We start from the raw sequence: 21,720 nt of genomic DNA on the forward strand, positions 1-21,720 counted from the left end.
TCTCTCTCTCACACACACACACACACACACACACACACACACACACAATTTAAAGTCTTGGAAAATGTTGTTTTTAAGTTAACAGAATCTTAAACCAGGGATTCTAAACTTTTTGGAGTGTCACAGACCCCCTATGGCAGTCTAATGAAGTCTAGGAACTCCTCAAAATAAAGTTTTTAAGTGCATCAAAATACATAATATTATAAAGGAAACCAATTACATTGAAGAAGAAATGAGATGTTAATCATCCAAGTTTACAGACTCCCAAAATCTATTCCAAAACCTATTATGAGTCCGTGGACCCCAGGTTCAGAACCCCTCTCTTAAAGAAAGGTCATCATATTGCCCCAGTATGACATGTGCTATAGGGCAAAGCAAAATATGTTTGTAATATTAGGATTAGACTAAGGGAAGGACTGTTTAAAACTAAGGAGAATTCATTTGTGTGGATGATACTAAACTTGTTTTTGTTTCTTTTTCTTTCCTCCAAAAAGATTTGAAGATTTCCAGTTAAACATGACAGATGACAAAGGTAATTATTCTACATTCTACTTTTTACACACATTACCTCCAGGCAACACTGAATTCTAGAGTTGAAACTAGAGGGCATTTAGGGCTTTGACCTGAACTGGGGTGGGGCAGCTGTCTTAATCACTGTGGTCCTCTGGTCTTCAGAACCTATGCAGCACTATATCATCCCAGGGTCCAATCCCTGTGCAGATATCTGCCTTTCTCTACCTCTTTATCACTCACTTTGCCTCCCCCCAAGAACTGAGGGTTAGAATCAGAATTCATTGGGATCTGTAGCCAAACTCTCTAGGAGATGGGCCATCTCCTCTCTCAGTGCAATTGCAACTTATCAGAGAAGACTATCTTTTGTGATGCCTACTCCCACAATTGAATTGTCTCCAGCCACCAAAACTTATAATGATGATTCTGCTAAACTTTTATTAGTGTAATTTACCAAGAGCCAGGAATAAAACAGACTGATTCTATGACTTCTGTATCAAAGCCTGACATTCTTGAAAATAATATAATGAACACTCCCACCACCCACCAGTGGGAAAAATTTAACTCTCTTTAATAGAGGTGCAGAAAGAAGGAAATTGCTAAGTATGCGTTAGAGCTTTCTGTGATTCTGTAAGGAAAGAATCAGATTGGCATATATATTTTATTCTGGTTATTATTATAAGCTGAAGGGGAGAATTGGTCTATGAAATTCAGGAGTTATATTTTCTGCCTTCATCTATAAGACTTTTCCATTAAAGTTTCATTCTGAGGCCTTGTTGTAGTAAGTAGGTGATCATAGATTCTCACAGGCTGTCAGTAGATTATAAACTGTCAGATCTCACTAACTGGAAAGGTTTAGACAAAAGCCCAGTGAGGAACCAGGGACTGAACGCAATTGTGAAAGGGCTAATCATCTGGGAGGCTGTCAAGGGACTGATTTCTCAGGAACAGCAACTTTCTAAGACTGCATCTTAAGATGTAGAAGATTGCAATCTGCAATAACAAAGTGATTACCCACACCAAGGAAATTGTCTATCCTTAAAATATATGTCTAATTCTAATCTGGTGATTTGTGTGATGATTATGTGTATGTGTATACAAGCTTATATATGTGTGTGTGCGTATATATGTATATTTATGTATAGATATATGTATATTTATGTCTATACATATATATATACATGCCAGCCATATACACACATATTGTGTATATATACACATATGTGTACATATGAATGTATATGTTTGTGTATATATATGCATGCATATAGTCAGAATTCTCACTATAGACATTGCATTTACTTTAAACACAACTATTTTTTCATTGCTTACTAGTAACTGGGCATTGCCCAACATCATTAAGATATAAGTAAATAGATTAGACAGACTTGGGATTCCTTGTATTAATTAGTAAACAGATGGAAGGTTTGAGCATAGTCATTATGTAGATGAGATGGTAATTAATTGGGTGGTACATTCGATTAGGTTTCCAAGATTAGTGAAATGCTGTTCTTTGTAGCAACTAATTAAGATCATATAATTATATGAATTAAGATCATATAATTATATGAATTAAGATCATATAAAACTAACTGGGTGAATTGGAATGGTAAATTAAAAGCTCTTTTAAAGGAGTTTTTGTTGTTGAGTTGTTTCAGACTCTCCATAACCCCATTTGGGGGTTTTCTTGGCAAAGATACTGGAATCATTTGCCATTTCCTGCTCCTGTTTCATTTGCAGATGAGGAAACTGAGACAAACAGGGTGACTTGCCCAGGGTCACACAGCTAGTAAGTGTCTGAGGCAAGATTTTAATTTAGGAAGATGAGTCTTCATGAATCTAGGCCTGGTGCTTTATCCACTGTGCCACCTAACTGCCCAGTCTTTTTGTACTTTACTTAAGTACAAAATAATGCTAACTTAAAGTTTAGTAATATGAGTTGATGAAGGGAGGTATGGCATAATAGATGGAGGAACCAACCTTGGAGTTAGATAGATTTAGGTTCAGGTCCCACTTCTGACAAATACCATGTGATCCTGAGCAAGACACATAACCCCTTTGTGCCTCCAGGCAGCTGGCACAGTGGAAAGAACTGGGTACAGAGTCAGGAGTCTTGAGTTCAAAATCTTGCCTTCAATTCAGGATTAAGCTTGCAGGTTAGTGGAGTTTAAGCCCTTCATTTTCCTCACCTATACAATGAGGGAGTTGGAATCGATGGCCTCTGAAATCCCTCCCAATTCTAGATCTATGATGTTACTGTGTGTGGTAAGTTACAGATGAGTGTCAATGATTTGCACTGGTGGAATGAGTTTTGATAGCAGAAATACCCTAACACTGATGAAAGAGACAGAGACAGAGAAATGTGAATGGCTAGATTTACATGCATGAATAAAAACCAAGTACCATTTGTATCTCTCATACAGAAATAAAGAAAACCAGGAAGATTAAGACAGTTGTGGAAGAAGTAGTAGATGGCAAGGTTGTGTCATCTCAAATCAAAGAAATAGAAGAGAATGTATAAGCAACTACGCGGAGAAGGCGGGTTCAACAAGTCAAAAAAAACTTGATCAAACTTGACAACGTTCTAGTAGGAAATTCCCTTTCAGAAAGCCCAATGGAAGCTTTGTGCTAACAAGAGATAAGAAACTCATTAATCATACTCTTCTATGGGATTTTTAAAAATGCCTTCCAAATATCCTTCTTCAGTCAGAACATTCGTAAGAATATTGCAAATAAACCATTAGTGCTTTCAGGGCAAGGAAGTTTAAAATGTCTTTAATGCTTCCTTGACTGAAAGTTGGGGACCTTCTAATAATGAAAAAAAATATTAATTTTATAGATACAAACATTAATGGAAGAGAAATCTCTCTTAGTTTTTTCCCCCAAAGTACATATAATGTTTTTTTTGTAGTCTATTTCCTAGTCATGCTAATTTCTCTAATGATCTCACTGAATTTCAGAGGTCTGGATCTTTCTATCTCCACTGAATTAAGCTTCTATCCCCTGCCCATCACCCACCAACCATGGCATATTTTTAAGGTTTTGACTTATGGCACATGCCTAGGAGATTCAAAAATGCAGAGTACCATATTTGGAATGAGCATCTAAGAAATTATCAAGGACCCTAGCTTCTCATAAAATGAAATAAAGAGTTTCCTTATACTCTTGTCAATAAACCATATGATTTAGTGACTTGTGATTATCTTGTTTTGTGTACTGAGAGTGTAAATATTCTTACCTTTTCACATCTAACTTAGAGACAGCTATCTTTCCAATGTTTAGAGGTAAATGGTATGATAAATTAATAGATTAGATGCACTGAGGATTCCTTATACTATTGCATCATAAAAGGAAGCTCTGATAATGGTCATTTTGAAGATGGCATGGTAATTAATTAGATGGTGCATTTGTTCAGGTTTCAAAGATTGGTTGACATTCTCTTCTAATTTCACATGGAAGTATACTGATCCTCAGCTGGCATTAACCTGATATTACCAAACATTGACCAGATGTAACCTGATGTTAACATCTTTATTTACCATTCATCAGATACATACATTGACATCCTATACTTGTGAAGTTGATTTTTTGAACCTATATGTTAGACTTTACACTAATGAATTTCATATTTTTTTAGCTTCAGCCCATTTTCCAACTCAGTTGTTTTTCACCAAAATATGAATTTTTCTACAATTTGTTTGCTTTTTTGGAGGGGAGAAGGCAGGGCAATTGGGATTAAGTGACCTGCCCAAGGTCACACAGCTAGTAAGTGTCAAGTGTCTGAGACCAGATTTGAACTCAGAACCTTTTGATTCCAGGGCCATTGCCTATTCACTGTACCACTTAGCTGCCCCTACACTTGTTTTTAAATTATGAAACTTGTAGTTTCTCCAGTGTTAACTTCCAAGGAATGTGGCCATATCTACACAGAGATCTAGGAACTAAATGATGGAGTTTTGACCTCCAATGCCAACCAAAGAGAATTGGGAAAATATGACTTCATTCATTTGCCCTTCTTGCCTCATCAATAAAATAAGAAACTTTTACCTTATTGTTACTTTATACAGGTATATATAGCCATAGATTTTGGCAAAATTCTTTGAGATTCTTGGTAACAGGCAGCTTTACCATTCACTATGGTTACTATTAAAATATCCAATTGTTTTATGCCAATTAATCCTCTTGGAATCCAGAATGTCAGATCTATGTCGAGGCTCTATGTGGGAATGGGAGAATTTTTCTTCCCTACTTTAGTCCTGAAAAATTTAATGTTATACAGGTCCCAGTAGAGTTGGGAAAGAAGAATGAAAACCAAATAAATAATGTAATAAGTTGAGTGCCTGAATACTCACTAGTATTTAAATCTTAAAATCTTTAAATTATAATACATATCTTTAAAATTAGAATACATATATGGCCATTGTGTCCTCAAAATGGCTAACCAGCTTTTGTGCCACATCAATAAATCCTGGGGTGATAAAAAGATTGATTAATTTGCAGTTAGATAACCTGGGTACAAATCCGGTTTCTGAACCACTCATTAGCTATTGACCTTTAAAAAATTGTTTCACCCCAATGAAATTCAAGTTCCACTGACCTTTCTACTGTTCTGTCAAGATCATATTAACAACTTTCTCTAATTAGTATACCATTTGCTCTTAAGTAAAACTTTTTTTAATTAGTCAAAGATTATATAAACTTTTGAAGGAAGGTGTGGATTCTCACACTAAACTTACTGCTCCCCTCTGCAAATTCAACACAAGTCTTTCTTCCACTTAAAATTCCACCAGCCTATTACAATAAACATACAAGCCTAAAGTTGTCAAGTTGTCAGAAACGATTCTTTTCATCTCTCAAAGCTGCAAAAAAGAGAGCTAATTGATTTCTATTATGCAAAAATAGTAGTAAAGGAGGTTTCCACTGACATTTGCTTTATGGTTGTAACAAGTGAGTCTGTTCACCACACATAATTAGATTCAGAACAAATTTTCATCAAAATGTCTATGGTGTCAACTTTATTAAAGTTAAATGAGTCTGAAAGGACATTTTAAAAAAACCACTAAGGATTAAGGAAAAGTAAGTTCTGTCAAGTCAAATAACTTCAGAAGCAGAATGCAAAATGTTAGCCCAAATGTACTGTATCTGTATGTCTATGTGCATATATATATTTATGTATCTTTTGTATGTGTGTATGCATGTACCTACACACATATAACATATATGGGGCTAAAGTTTTGTATTTTCCTTTGAAAAATACTTACTCTATGCATACACTCAAATATTCAATACTCAAATAGAACTATTATCTGAGTGATATGGATATTTCTTCCAATGATGCAGATTTAAATGTATCTATGCCTTATCATTCTGTGAACCCTGTCCCTCCCATAAGTTTTCCACAAGGGGTCCATTCAATATGCTAAAGGTTTTCTAAGTCTTTTCTTGATATCACAAGGATACACAATGAATAACAAAAGCAATATACCTGTGATCCTTTTCTCTTGCTATAAATCCATTAATACATGACGGAATGATGGGGGCAAAATTGAGGATGGAAGTTAATATTTCCAATGGGGAGGATCAAGGAAATTTTCACATAGTCATGGTATATGAGCTGAACTTTGAAGGAAGAAAAGAGCTTTGACAGCCTAGAAAAAGGAGAAAGTAGAGCTAGGAGTGGGAGATGGCTTACTTCCACCAACCTTTCTTGCCATTACTACTGGGATAGGGAAAAGAAGATAGATTGGCCAAACTTAGTTGCCAAACTGCAAAAATAGAGAAGGAATTATTCTTGGTCAGCAGGAAAACCTGAACATAACAGAAGAAAAACAAAGGAACCAAGATGGCAAGCAGGACACAGAAGTCCTGATATGGCCAATGTACCAGCCTCCTATGATAAGACTATTATTCCTCTGAGCAAGATCGAGGTTACCAGAAGAAAAGTGAAGCATAAGAGACTGGAGAAATGGTCAGAGTGAAGCACTCAAGAATGAGAAAGAAAGTATCCAGAGGACCTTCTGTCTGTACCATGAAATGAAGGCAAATTACCCTGAGTTCCTAAACTCTCAACTAATGTGACTATTATCTCTTGGAAGTTATGACAGAAACAGCTTAAGAAAAGAATATAGCAGGGCTACATATGAGAACTATGTCTTTCTTAGATTTCCAGATGATGGGAGACCAGAATCTGGGAGAAACTAAGTGTAGCCATAAAATCATTATTCTGTTTGATTTGGTACAATAAATTGATATATGCACTTAATTGATTCTATACCTATAAGCAAAAACTCTACACGTCAAGTGTGCTTGTCTATGTGGCCTACTCCATTGTGCCCTCCTCCCTAAGTAGAGCTCAGTGAAATACTGCCATTATGGAGAGAAATGTTTCTGGCAAAATGGGACTTGAGACCTGTTCTGATTGGATGTTGTTGTTGTTATAGTGGTTCATCCTTGTTTCCTCTTCTGATTGAATAAATCCACACTGACCACATCCTTTAGATTGACTGAGTGTTCCACCATAAATGAGCATAATTAAAGGATAGAATTCTACAATCATATGGGAATCATGGAACTTGGTGGATATTTTCCCAGAGCTTTCCCTGGTGCTAGATAGAGTACACAACCACCAGGGTGAGGATAGGTTTTCCCAGCACCTGATTCTTATTGTGAATTATAAATGGTTAGTAGCAAGCAATGCATCCTGCTGGTTAAAAATGTAGGGAAGCAAGAGATAACATATCAAGTTTAGGGATCAGCTAGTTGCAGAGTATGTGAAATGAAACTGAGAGCTACGGGAGTAAAGAGATAGGAAAAGGTTTGAGAGATGTTATGGAAGCATAATAGACAACTTGGAGATTGTTGGATATAGGAATGAAAGGGAAGATCAAAGATAACTTTTAGATTTTGAAACTAATGATGGTCTATGCAATTAACAGAAATTAGGAAGCTGAAAAGGACTAGCCAGTTTTGGAAAGAAGACAGAATTCAAGTTTAGATTCAGTTGTAAACTCTTGATAGCAAGGACAATGTTAACCTTTCTTTTTATCCCCATAGCTTAGTGCAATGTCTGACACATAGTAGATATGTAATAAATGCTTGTTGACTTGATTATTTCATCCTGACATGAACTCAAGTTACTTCAGAACATTCAATAGCTCGCCTCTTCATCTTTGTGTACTGTACATTCATTCATTCAAAAATGTTTATTAAATACCTACTTACCATATGCAATAAGCTATGCTAGTCTCTGGATCACAAGAGAAAGAAAATAGTCAATTATCTATCATTTAGTTTTTTAAATGTATAGAGCATTGTCTTAAATGCTGAAAATAGAAAGGCAGCAAAAAAAATCATCCTTGTCCTCAAGGAGATCATATTCTAATGGGCAAGACAACTCAAAAATGCCAAGGTACATACAAGATAAACAGAGAGTAGATGGAAGGTAGTATGAAAAAGGAAGGACCTAGCACTTGGGGAAAGCTGGGAATGGTCTCCTATAGAAGATAGATTTTGAGCTGAGTGTTGAAGGAAGCCAAGGGAAAATGAGAGGCAGATGTTAGGGATCAAAGCATTTCAGGTACAGGGGACAGACAATGAATGCCAAGATAAGGAGGTAGTAGATGGGATGTGATGCTCAGTTAACATTAAAGAGGCCATTGTGGTTGGATCATAGAATACTTAGAGGGGAGTAAAGTATAAGAAGATGAACTTTAAGAAACGACCAGATTATAAAGGACTTTAAATGTGAATGAGATGTAGGCTTAGGTGATATTAGCAAAGCAACACATAGTCTGCAAGGATGAGAGAATCCTTTCTGACAAGCAAATTCTACCCCACCCAAATCTCTTCTTTGTCAAACAAATACCTAGTAGGCACCCTTATTTTTGCACCAATAAACAATTTCCACCTACATATATGACTTAATTTGGTCAGGGGATTCTGAGCTGACAAAAGAAAAATAAAGGGTTGAATTTTATTGCTGTGAGCATGTTTGAACTTGACTACTGTGACACCCACTTCATTGGGTATAAAAGGCGACACATCTATGCCTATTTTACCCCTCTCCTCCATTTTGCCAACTGAGCAATCTCTTCATTGCCACCATGTCTCTCTCTGTCTACAATTCTGGAGCCTCCCAGCAGGCTTCCTCTCGCAGCGGGGTGGGGGGCCGCCGGCTCAGCCGGTTGTCCAGCACCAGTAGTGGTGGTGGCTTTGGTGGAAATATTTTTGGCTCTGGGGCAAGCTCTGGGGGCAGTTTCAGTGCTGCATCCATGTTTGGTTCCAGCTGTGGCTTTGGGAACAGCTCCAGGAGTGCCTTCGGAGGAGGACTGGGCAGTGGTTATGGAGGAGGACTGGGCAGTGCTTATGGAGGAGGACTGGGCAGTGCTTATGGAGGAGGGCTAGGGAATGGTTATGGCGGAGGGCTAGCCAGTGGCTCAATTGGCATCCCCTGTAGCAGTGATGGAGTTCTTCTTTCTGGATCAGAAAAGGAAACCATGCAAAACCTCAATGATAGATTGGCTTCCTATCTGGCTAAAGTCCGGGCTTTAGAAGAAGCAAACACTGAACTGGAGAACAAAATTCGAGACTGGTATGAAACACGTGTGACAGGTGATTCTGTGTCAGGAAATGATTATGAAAAATATTACCCATTAATTGAAGATCTTAAGAATAAGGTAAGAATATTTTTGCTATTGCAATATTTAGAGTAGTAGTGGCCATTCAGTGGCTATGTTAAATTTAACCTGACTCCTGACATGAACTAAAAATTGAAGAGAAATTTAAAATGTTAATGAAATAATTATTAAATAAATTAGTAAAAATAAAGATTTAATAATTCAGCTTTCATTTTAATCTTTTACTAAATTGTACTAATGTTAAACATAATTAATTTGATAATACTTGTGGTATTTTTCAAAACTGTAAAGACTGATAGTTCCTTCTTGTTGTTATTGTTCTGGTTTTGTTCACTTGTGTCTGACTCTTCATGACCCCATTTGGGGTTTATTTGGCCAAGAAAACACCAAATGGGCTCAAAAAGAGTCAGACACAACTGGAAAATGACTGAATAGCAACCACTGGTAAAGATACTGAAGTGGTTTGCCATTTCCTTCTCTGGCTCATTTTACAGAGGAGGAAACTGAGGCAGACAGGGTTAAGTGACTTATCCAGGATCACAAAGCTAGTAAGAATCTGAGGCCAGATTTGAACTTCCTGACTCCAAGCTTAGTGCTCTATCCGCTGCAACATCTAGCTATCCTTGTTAGCATCTATTCAGTTCAAGGAGTAATTTATTGAACACCTACTATATGCCATGGACTGTGCTAGATTTTAAGGTTACAAAAGACAAAAATGAAAATGGTCCCTGACGTCAAGGAACTTACATCCTACTGCATGGCTTAATGTGAACTATGTTTCCTCTGTGATGTAATAGAAAATTAGAAAAATAGAAAATAAAAAATAAAAATTCTAAATCTGGAGTCAGAGGAAATGGTTTTGAACTTGAGGTCTGCAACTTACTCCCTGTGTGACATTGGATACATCCTTGAACTTTGGTGGGTTTTCATCTCCTCAGCAGTAACATGAGAGAATTGTACTATATAATCTCTAGCATAATTGAGAGGCAGCCTGGTGTCATGAGAAAACCAATGGATTCAGGGTTAGAGAAGAACCTAGGCTCTAATCCTGGCTTAACTACTTACTACTTTACTCTCTGGGCTTCACTTTTCTCATCTAGAAAATAATGGGGCTGGACCAAGTGATCTCTAACATCTCTTCCAGTTGTCAGTCTATGATCTTCTGAAGTGTAAGGTCCCTTCCGGCCAGGGGTGTTGGGAGACTCACATGAAACAATGGATGTAAAGCACTTTGCAAACCTTAGAGTACTATATAAATGCCCATTATCAGTGCAATCATTAACCTACCAGGAGGAGGAGGAGGCTAAATGGTGTAGTGAATAGAGATCAAAGCTTAGGGTAAGTAAGACCTAAGTTCAGGGAGGGAGTGAGGAAGAAAGAAGGGAGGGGACAGAAAGTGTTTTTTAACACACAACTTTCCTTTTTAAAAAGAAGCAGAATCTAAATGATGTTATTTGTTATCTTATCTGCTGACCTGAACAGAATGTCTGGGCCAGTCTTTTGGTGCTTTTAGAAATCATTTTTCTGTACTCTTCCAGATTCTTTCAGCCTCTATCGAGAATGCTCGTCTCATTTTGCAGATTGACAATGCAAGGTTGGCAGCTGATGATTTCAGGATGAAGTAAGTACAAGCCTAGCCAAGTCTGACAATGGCACTTCTCTCCTTTCTTGATCCTTCCTTTCATTTCCAATGAATGAAACTTTCCATATTTCAATATAACAGTGTATCTGCTATTAAGTAGTGTTGGTAAGTCCTTCCAACAATTCAGATAGCAGCTTATTCATGCTGGCCCATCCAGTGCCCATCTGCACCCTACCACACAGGGTCTACTCAATGTACACAGGACCTTTCTTTCATTCCCTTTCTTCTTCCCTTGCCTTCCAGTAGAACAGCCAAATATCTATAGGGGCAAGAAAATCAGAAGAGGTAGATTATTCCACTAAATATGGTATCATATTAAATAATGACTTTTTTGACCCTGAAACTTGACCCAGACACGTGGGGTTTTTATCAATATAGGGAAATTTCAGTGCATCCCTCTTTTGATTCTCTTCAGCAGGCCGCCAGTCATTTGGCGACTTAAAGTGTTTCTGGAGGCAATAAAAACTCAAATGACTTGCTTTAGGTTACATACCTAGCAAGTAAACTGAGGCAAAGCCTGAACTTAGACTTTCCTTTCTCCAAGGGTAACTGGTTATCCCTTAAGCCATATTGCTTTTGTATCCTGAGATAGATAGCCATTCAAAATGCTCGTGCTAATTAATGCCTGAAATAAATCACTTCTTCAGGTGGCTTTGGGGGTATTTGATATTTTATTTTTGATCTCCTGGAATATCCTGCCTTTTGCTTGTAAGGTATGAAAATGAGCAGGCCCTGCGCCAGAATGTCGAAGCTGATATCAATGGCCTGCGTAGGGTGCTAGATGAATTGACCCTGGGCAGGGCTGACCTGGAGATGCAGATTGAAAGCCTCATGGAAGAGTTGGCTTATCTTAAGAAGAACCATGAAGAGGTGAGGCAGCAGACATCTGTCACTCCCATATCATTCCTTCTCTTCTCCCCCCAATCCACTGCAATTTACATTCTTATTAAGTAAGAAGAAGAATGAAGGGGTTTCTTTTATTGACTTCTGGGAGGTATTATGGCTGGGGCAGGGGGAAGGGGAAGGGCCTCAGATATAAAGAGAGAAAGATGGAGTCCCTGGCTGTTGTTGGTGCTACCAGTAGTGTCTTTTCTCACTTTTCACTTTGACAATAGGGTAATAAAGTCAGTTTAGTGGCTCTGTTCTTGTCATTTTTTTGTAAAAAGAGAATGGACATAGATCCGCAGAATTTTAGAGCTGAGGAGAGCCTTAGAAATATGTAGGCAAAAGTCAGTCCCTGCCCTCAAGGAATTCACAGTGCAGTGAATGAGACAACGTGCACATAATTATGTACAAACTAGCTACAGTCCTGATAAATTGGAGAGAATCCAAACATGCATCCCTCTTCTTTGCTATTCCTAGGAACTTCAAGCCATACAAGCTGGGGGGCCCGGCCAGGTGAGTGTGGAGATGGATGCTGCCCCAGGAATCAACTTGACCAAACTCCTGAATGACATGAGAGGGCAGTATGAAGTCATTGCCGAGCAGAATCGCAAGGAAGCCGAAGCATGGTTCGTTGAAAAAGTGAGTTGAGGCACTGTGGCACCCTGACAAATGAACTCAGATTTTCCTATAGGTTGGCCTGATACCTTCTCTTGTATTTCAGAGTGGAGAACTCAAGAAGGAGATCAGCAGCAACACGGAACAGCTCCAGACAAGCAAGAGCGAAATAACGGACTTGAAGCGCACGCTCCAAAGTTTAGAAATTGAGCTCCAGTCTCAGCTTGCTATGGTACGGAAAAGGACTTGGTAATGGTATTTCCAACAAAGAGGGCAATGGGATGGATAAAGAAGAAATAGCCCTGGTAGTAGAGCTAGGGGACCTGAGTTCAAGTCTCAGCACCTATGTGATTTTGGCCAAGTCACTTCAATTCTCTTGGCCTCAGCTTTTCCATCTGCAAAATGAAAGTGTTGAACTAAGTGAGTTTGTTTCCTTCCAGGTCTCAGATCTCTGATTTTATGCACTATTCTAATTCAAAAGTAATATCAAAACAGAAAGAACCTTGCATATAGACCAGGTTATTCTTCCACTTTAAAGCCTCTTTTTCCTTGCTCATCACTGAAATAGCATCATTCTTCATTGATATGCAGAGAAAGTCCTTTGAAGACACCTTAGCAGAAACAGAAAATGGTTACTGCAATCAGCTCTCCCAGATACAGCTCCAAATCGGCAATCTGGAGGCCCAGCTTTCCCAGGTGAGGAGTGACATGGAGCGTCAGAATGCAGAGTACGAACACCTCCTAAATATTAAGACCCGGCTGGAGATGGAGATTGAAACCTACCGCAGCCTGTTGGAGGGAGAACTCGAAGGGTAAATAAGAAATCCAAAATGAAAAAATATTTTTTTGGGGCAGGGGGAAGGCAGGGCAACTGGGGTTGTGACTTGCCCAAGGTCACATGACATGTTAAGTGTCTGAGGTCACATTTGAACTCATGTCCTCCTGACTCCAGGGCTCACTGCATCACCTAGCCGCCCCCTGTGTTATAGATGCATTTTTTTTAATATATTGGGTCGCCAATGAGGACTTAAGCTTTCTGCTGGAATGTGCAAAAGAAATAATAATGTGACATTAAAGTACTGCTTATTAGTCCATGCTGTGTACAAACTGCATCAGTGGGTCAGTCAACAAATGTTTATTAATAGATAACATTTATATGGTGTTTTAAGGTTAGCAAAGCAGTTTACCATTATTATCTCATCTGATCTTCGCAACAACCCTGTGACATAGGTGCATTATCACCCCAATTTTGTGTATATGCATTTTTCCTTGTACGAGAGAAAATATTCTATTATTTGGGTTTTACATTTGTATTATTTATTTCTTTAAACATTCTTTTCTTTTTAAATTTTGAGTTCAAAATTCTCTCCCTCTTACCTCCTCCTCTCCAACCACTGAGAAAGTAAGTAAAATTATATCAGTTACACATGTGAAATCATGGAAGACATATTAGCCATATCACAAAAAAAGCAAAAATAAAAATAAAGCAAGAAAACTATACTTCAACTTGTAATCATAGTTCGTCAATTCTCTCTCTAAAAGTAGACAGCATTTTTCATCATGAATCCTGTGGAATTGTCTTGGGTCATTATATTGTTCAGAATAGGCAAGTCTTGCACAGTTTCATCATTACGAACAACATTGCTGTTACTTGTGCATAATTATCTCCTGATTATTCTTACTTCATTTTGCATCAGTTCATATAGGTCTTGTCATGTTTTAATTTTCCAACCATTCCCCAGTTGCCAAGCATCCCCCTCAATTTCCAGTTCTTTGCCATCACAAAAAAAAGAGATGCTGTAAATATTTTTGGTATAAATGTGGATTTTTTTTCCTTTTTCTTTGATCTCTTTGGAGTATAGATCTAGTCGTAGTTTTTCTGATCAATGAGTATGCACAGTTTTATAGTCCTTTGGGTACAGTTCCAAATTGTTCTGCAGATGACCAATTCACAACTTCACCAACAAGTTATTAGTGGATATAGTTTCCCTATCCCCTCTAGCATTTGTCATTTATGATAGGTGTGAAGTGGTAGCTCAGAGTTGTTTTAATTTGCATTTCTCTAATCAATAGTGATTCAGAACATTTTTCATATTACTGTAGATAGCTTTGATTTCTTCTTTCAAAAATAACCTGTTCGTATCCTTTGACCATTTGTCAATTAGGCAATGGTTTGTTTTCTAATAAATTTGACTCAGTTCTCTATATAATTGAAAAATGAGGCCTTTATCTGGGAAACTTTTTGTGAAATTTTCCCTCCAGTTTCATGCTTTCTTTCTAATCTTGGCTGCATTGGTTTTGTTTGTGCAAAAACTTTTTAATTTAATGTAATCAAAATTATTCATCTCTTGTTCAGTCGTAAATCCTTTCCCTATCCATAGATCTAACAGATAAACCCTAATTTGCTCATTATGTCACCCTTTATGTCTGTCTAAATCATGTATCCATTTTGATTTTATCTTGGTATATGGTGTGAGATCTTAGTCTATACCTAGTTTTAATAAGGTAGATTTCTATACCAACTGAATGTGCATACATAATTCTTCCCTCTGAACCAATTCTGATGAGAAATAGGTTCAAGTATTATTCACTGTTCCCTTCATTTTCCCCTCCACTATAAAAGTTCTTCCTTGTGTGCCTCTTTTATATGAGAAAACGAGCCCCATTCTACCTCTCTCTTCCCCATTTTCCCAGTGTATCCCTCTTCCTCACCCCTTCATTTTTGGTGGGGAGAGGGAGTGGGGGAGAGAGACAGATCATCCCTAAGTAATTAACTCACACCCACAACCTCTATTTATGTAGACTCCTAATTGACTTAATAATGATAAAATTCTTAGGAGTGACATGTATCATCTATTCATATAGAAATGTAAACAGTTTAACTTTATTAACACTTCTTTATGATTTCTCTTTCCTGTTTACTTTTTTATGCTGCTCTTGAGTCTTGGGTTTCAATGTCAATTTTTTCCATTCAGTTCTGATATTTTCATTAGCAATGCTTGAGAATCCTCTATTTTATTGAATGTCCAATTTCCCCCTGAAGGATTATATACTCAGTTTTGCTTGGTAGGTTATTCTGGGTTGTTATCCTAGCTCCTTTGCCTTCTGGACTATCATATTCCAATCCCTCTATTTTTTTTTAATGTGGAAGCTGTTAAATCTTCTGTAATCCTGACATTGGCTCAATGATAATTGAATTGTTTCTTTCTGACTGCTTGCAGCATTTTCTCCTTGGTCTGATAGCTCTGGAATTTGACCATAATATTCCTGGAAGTTATCATTTGGAGATCTCTTTCAGGAGGTAGTTGATAGATTTTTTTCTATTTCTATTTTACCCTCTTGATCTAAGATACTGGATCAGATTTCCTTGATAATTTCTTGAAATATGATGTCTAGGATCTTTTTCTGATTATGGCTTTCAGGTAGTCCAATAATTCTAAAATTATCTCTGTTGTTTTCGCATTTTCCTCTATTTTTTTCATTCTTTTGACTGTTTTATTGTTTCTTGATATCTCATGGACTTATTAGCTTCCACTTTTCCAACTCTAATTTTTAAGGAATCATTTTCTTCAGTGAGTTTTTGTACTACCTTTTCCATTTAACCAATTCTTCTTTTTAAATAGTTCTTTTCTGCAGTGAATTTTTGTGCCTCTTCTACTATTGGGTAAATTCTGGTTTTGGAAGTGTTTTCTTCATTAATTTTTGTGCCTCTTTTACCAAGCTGTTAATTTTCTTTTCATGATTTTATTGTATCACTTTTTTTTCTTTTCCCACTCTTATCTACCACTCTTGTCTCTTTATTTAACTCTTTCAGCAATTCTTATTGGTCTTGGGTTCAACTAACACTTTTATTTAAGGCTTTGCTCATAGCTGTTTTCACATTGTTGTCTTCTGAGTTTATGTTTTGGTCTCTCCTGCCACCATAACAACTTTTTGTAGTCAAGTTAGTTTGTTGTTGTTTTCTCAGCCTATTTCTTAACTTTGAATTTTATGTTAAAGTTGGACTTGCTCAGATAGGGGGGATACTGTCCTCATGCTGCTGTTTTTAGAACTAGTTCTGGGGGTCTGCAAATTTTCAGCTTTTCCAAGTTTGTGTGATCCACAGAGAGTTTTGGTCACTGCTTTCCTGGTCTGAGCTCTAGTTTTTACCCAGGGAGGGTCCCTGTTCCCCTACAGCCACAAACACTAGACCTTCTCTTGAGCCTAGAACTATGACCAGTTCTCCTGCTCCCCTGCAACCATAAGGGTTAGCACTCCTCTCTGCCTTGGAACTGCAATGAGGGTCCTTACTCCTTTGTGACCAACCAAAAGCACTTCTCTCTGCCCTGGAACTGCAGCCAGAACTACTTATGATCAATAGAGCTGACAGTCAGTGCCAGCTGTACCCAGTGCCAGCAAAGGGCCCCCTGTAATTTCTTCCCAGTTGCCTGACTCCTATATAGTCTCTGAGCTGAGAATTTCTGAGACCACTACTGTTACTCCTGCTATTGTAGCTGCCTCCAAGGCCTGCTGCTGATGCAGCTGCTGAACTCTAGGCCAACTCCTACCCTGCTGTCACAGGTCTCACTAGCTGACCTAGTAAATTGTCTTAGGCTAGAAAAATGTCTCATTTTGACTTTTTGTTGGCTCTACTGCTCCAAAATTTGATTTGAAGAGTTATTTTAAAGTTGTTTGGAGGCTAGATTGCTGCCTGTATTCTGCCATCTTGGCTCTGCCTCCCTATTTTACTAACAGGAATCTATTATGAGCTCAGAGATGGACTAATTCAGTTCAGAGAGTCTCATCACCATACTAACTGCTCTGTAAAGAATATTTTGGCCACAAAAATTCCCCCAAACCATCTACTAAGGCAGAAAGACTGCATATCAGTGGGGCATGCCCACATAGATGGAACCACAGATCCTTACCATACCATATTGAAATATATCAGTGACCTAACATTAAAGATGAAAAATGAGGTCACATCCATCTGAATGATGTCATCCATTTCATACCAAACTCCCTGAAAAAAATATCAATGCAGTGTTTAAATATGGTCTATCATGCAATCACAGGAAAGCTTTTCTAGAATTGGATAAAATAAATGTCACTTTTTTTTTGGGCGGGGGGGGCTTTTTTTTGTATCTCAGCTCTTACCAGAGTGTCTGGTACAGGGCTGGGGAACTTGTGACCTCAAGGCCACATGTGGCCTTCTAGGTCCTTAGGTAAGGCCTTTTGGCTAAGTTCAAGTTTTATAGGCCCCAGGCTATCTCCAGTTCTGAAGTTGTCTGAGGCACCATATAAAGTCAGGGAGAGCCAGCATTTCTGGGCTGGTCTTTGCTAGGATGCCTTGACTTGTTTGGATTTTTTTATAATTTTTTTCTTTTTACAAATACAGAATAGAGAAAAGAAACAAAAACATCATAAACTTAAATATTGGAACTTAATACAAAATAAAGAAGGGAAGCATGTCATATGCATAGCAGAACATAAGAGAGAATTCAAAATATGTAACAATAAATGTTCATTTCAAGAAAGCCTGTATTATAAATACTACACATTATAATGAGAGCTGTCCATCTTTCCTTTGCTTCCTTGTAAATTTGCTTTTGTTCTCTACTGGGCACTGAATTGTTTGGATTTTCAAAAGAGAGAGAGATTGTAAACCAGGTATGACCTCACAGACCTATAGAGCTCCAGTGGCCAGGTGTATTCAGACTGCTTTCCTTGTGTGTTTCTGCATTCCTCTTTATTGGGTATATTCCTAGGGGCATCTTGTGTACTGGGCTGTTAGCTGCCTGAGGTGTCTGGTAGAGAAAACAACAAAGGGTCTTGGCATTGCTGAACTATATCACAAAATCAGCAACAGTTTTGTCTTTTATATAATTTTTTTTCTTTCCTTAATAGCCATAGCACTTTAAGGGTTACAAATATATATAATTCATTGGATCATGGAAGCAACCCCAAAAGGAAGGAATTACAGATATGAAACATACCCATTTTATGGAAATAAAACTTGATACTCAGAGAGGCTAAATGATCGGCCCAGAGTCACAGGGCTAGTAGGTGTCAGAGGCATGATTAAAATCTAGTTCTCTCCAGGTCCTAGAAAATATGAAGTAACAATTATTGTTCCTCTTTTCTATACAGAAATGGTGTTGTTGAAAGTTTAACCGTGCCAGAATCCAGTTCTCAAGCACAGTCGATTGATTCTTCCAAAGGTGGGCAGTTTCCCCAAGATACTATTTCAAAGTCTCAGAAAACTAAATACTAAGCCACAGAAACCCATTTGGTATCACAAGGTCATAGCTACAGGTCTTCTTAACATTGAATCAAGGAAGAACATATACTTCTGTAGAGTAAATTAATTAGTTTACACTATATGATAGTCTTTGGCCTGGCAAGAATACTACTTTCTCAATAAACATTCTGAACATTACAACTAACATTCATTTTTGAATTAACAGATATCTTTTTCATTGGTATAGAAGGTACCATTGATGAGAAGGAAATATTCCCTTTTCCTGGAACATACTTTCTTCTCATCTCTTCCTCTCAGAATCCTTGTTTTTCTTAGAGGTTCCGTTCAGGGACTACATTCTTGGTTAAAAAAAAAAAAAACCCTTCCCTCACAGAATTGGGAGGTACTTCCAAGGCCTTGTAGTTGAAACAATACCCCAAAAAAGATTTCCCCCTTTAGCATACCCAAGAAGTGGCCATCAGAGCTGTCCCAGAAGGCTGCCAGTAAGAGGGATCACACCTTTTCTTAAGGCAGCTCATTCCACTTTGGGATAGCTCTAAGGGTTAGGAAGTTTTGCCAGTCATCAAGTTTAACTTCCTAATTATTCCTAATTCAGCCCTGTGGGAACCAACAAAACAAGTTTAATCCTTCTTTTACTTGACAGCCTACTGAGTACTTGAAAACAGCTATCAGCTTCCTTGTACCCCACCCCTCCCACCCTCCACTTTACTTTCTCTTCTCGAGGCTGGGCAACCCAGTTTCTTCAAGCTATCCATATATGGCACAGGCTTTATCCCTTTATAACATCTAGGTTGCCCTCCTGTGTACATATACCAATTCATCAACATTCTTTCTAAATTATGGTGCCTAGAAATAAATAGTCTGGCTCGGGAATTCTTAACCTGACATCCACAGTAGGGATTTGGGAATAGATTTCATTGATCTTGTAAATCTGGAACTTTTAATATTTTGATAACTGCATTTCAATATAATTAGTTTCCTTTGCAATCCTACTTATTTTATTTTATGCATTTAAAGACATTATTCTGAGAAGGGATCCATAGGTTTCATTAGACTTCCACATGTGCTCCATGACATACCATAAAGTTGGATAGATGTTGTAGATAGATGTGATCAGATCAGGGCAGAATATAACACAGACACTATGCCTCCAAATTAGTTTTTTTGAGTATCATATCATAATACTGATTCATATCGAGCTCACTAAAACTCGCAGATTTCTTCAGATTAACTGCTGTCTAGTCATGTCTCACCTGTCTTGTAGATGCAAAACCAATTTCCTGAACCCAAATGTAAGACTTTATATTCATTCTGATTATATTTCATTTTATTGGATTCAGCCCAATTCTCAAGTCCACCAAGGATTTTTTTAGGTTCTGACTTTGTCATCCAATGTGTTAGCTATCCATCCCAAGTTTATGGGACCTACAAATTTGACCTATACTTTTATCTAAGTCATTGTTTAAAATGTTCAGTGGACCCGGGCCCCTGAATACTTCTTGTAATTTGACATGGAATCATTTATAACTATTCTTTGAACATAGTCATTCAGTGACTCCATAAGAGTACTATCATTTAAAAGCTATATCCCCCTTTTTTGAGGGGGGGAGGCAAGGCAGTTGGTGTTAAATGACTTGCCCAGGGTCACACAGCTAGTAAGTGTGTCAAGTGTCTGAGGCCAAATTTAAACTCAGTTCCTCCTAACTCCAGGGCCAGTGCTTTATTCACTGCACCACCTAGTTGCTGCTAGCCCATATCTCTTCATCTTTTCTCTGTATCTTCCAACCATTATTGCTCTCTCCCTACTCAATTTATCATTTTTGTCTTTGTACCCATTACCTGATACGTAGTAGGTGCTTAATAAAAGTTTGTTGAATTAAATTTATTGTTGAACCACATCAAAATATTTGTAGGTTTTCACATACTGGAGCATAAAATTCTATTTTGAAATAGCCTATAAAAATAATCTTCCAATAGTTGACATTTTATAGATTGCCATATCTAATATCTTATTTTAGAGGTCTAACTTGAAAAAGAAACTTTCACATTTTGGTTTCACATATTAAAACAACTGGTTTATTTTTTTAACCTAATCTTTTAAATCTAAATCTTTGCCTTTAGATCCAAGCAGAACAAGGAAAATCAAGACAATTGTGCAGGAGGTAGTGGATGGGAAAGTTGTTAACTCTGAAGTTCGAGAAATAGAAGAAGAACTCTAAGATACCAGAAGTAAGCTCCATATGATTAGCTCCTGAATCAGGAAGGAGAAATTCACAAGAAAAAGCCATCACCATTCTAAGGCTCTTGGTTTTTATTTGCTAACTCATTCTCTGTTTCTTTTAGTCCCTTATAATACTGTTGTAAAGAAAATAAGTTCTTTTCTCCTTCAGTTCTCTTTTTGTGGCAAGAAATATACTAATGGAAGCCGATGTGACCTTTTATGGGTTTTGCCTTTCAGTCTTCAGAAATCAGAATCCTTTTAATGCACTTATTTCTAGTAGCTGGGGGACATGGTAAGGGAATGGATGTTGAAGAGGTGAAGAAGAAACAGTCAAGTTTACTTAGTGATGCTATTATCTGTTAAGCTATGCAAATTATTTTTGCATAAATATGAGGCATAATTTGCAAGTTTTTCAGGAAAAAAAATCATACAAGTTTGTAAACTGATTTTTTTTAAGTAATACTAATTTTTACCTTTAGTTATTCTATGCATTATTTCTTTAACTTTGCAACATGATTAAAATATGATAGTATATTAGTAGTTTTCATATATTCAACTCCATTTATCATTAAAAGGGACAATATTTTTTAAAACCCAAAGGAGTCTACAATGAGACTGGGGGTCAAGAAGAATGAAAACTTGGGGAGTTACTTTTGAGTGTTTTAAATGAATTTCAATGAATCAACAAATGTCCAGAATTGGAAAGTGCCCAAAAATCATCTAGCTCAATCTATGCCAGAATAAGAATCTTCTCTCAATATACCCAAGAAGAGGTCTGCTTGGTATATACCCAAGAAGAGGTCTGCTTAAAGACCTCCTCTGAGAAGGAAACTATCACCTCCCGAACCAGTGAGTCAACAAGCATTTATTTAGCAGCTTATGTATCAGGCACTGTGCTATATACAAAAGAAGGCAAGAGATAGTCACAGTTCTCAAGGAGCTCATAATCTAACAGTAAACAAACAACTAC

General features: G+C 37.5%; 2 protein-coding genes across 2 annotated transcripts in view; both read left to right on the forward strand.

The window, feature by feature from the left end:
* KRT20 (keratin 20) overlaps positions 1-3,702 on the forward strand; it is a 14,768-nt gene extending 11,066 nt beyond the window's left edge. Inside the window, exons 7-8 of the mRNA XM_069074176.1 lie at positions 495-532; positions 2,934-3,702. Coding sequence (XP_068930277.1) covers positions 495-532; positions 2,934-3,031 — 136 coding nt within the window. The 3' untranslated portion in view covers positions 3,032-3,702. The remainder of the gene's footprint in view (positions 1-494; positions 533-2,933) is intronic.
* A 4,910-nt stretch (positions 3,703-8,612) lies between these two features.
* KRT12 (keratin 12) lies at positions 8,613-21,282 on the forward strand. The gene is made up of 8 exons (XM_069074200.1): positions 8,613-9,185; positions 10,685-10,767; positions 11,502-11,658; positions 12,151-12,312; positions 12,395-12,520; positions 12,880-13,100; positions 18,418-18,488; positions 20,651-21,282. The coding sequence occupies exons 1-8, from the start codon at positions 8,613-8,615 to the stop codon at positions 20,746-20,748; spliced, it is 1,491 nt and encodes a 496-aa protein (XP_068930301.1). The 3' UTR covers positions 20,749-21,282.
* Positions 21,283-21,720: the final 438 nt, after the last annotated feature.

Source organism: Petaurus breviceps, unplaced genomic scaffold, assembly GCF_028583685.1.
Source record: "Petaurus breviceps papuanus isolate PSGF00001 unplaced genomic scaffold, PetGlider_PUasm1.0 90887, whole genome shotgun sequence".
In the NCBI taxonomy this organism is placed as follows: domain Eukaryota; kingdom Metazoa; phylum Chordata; class Mammalia; order Diprotodontia; family Petauridae; genus Petaurus; species Petaurus breviceps.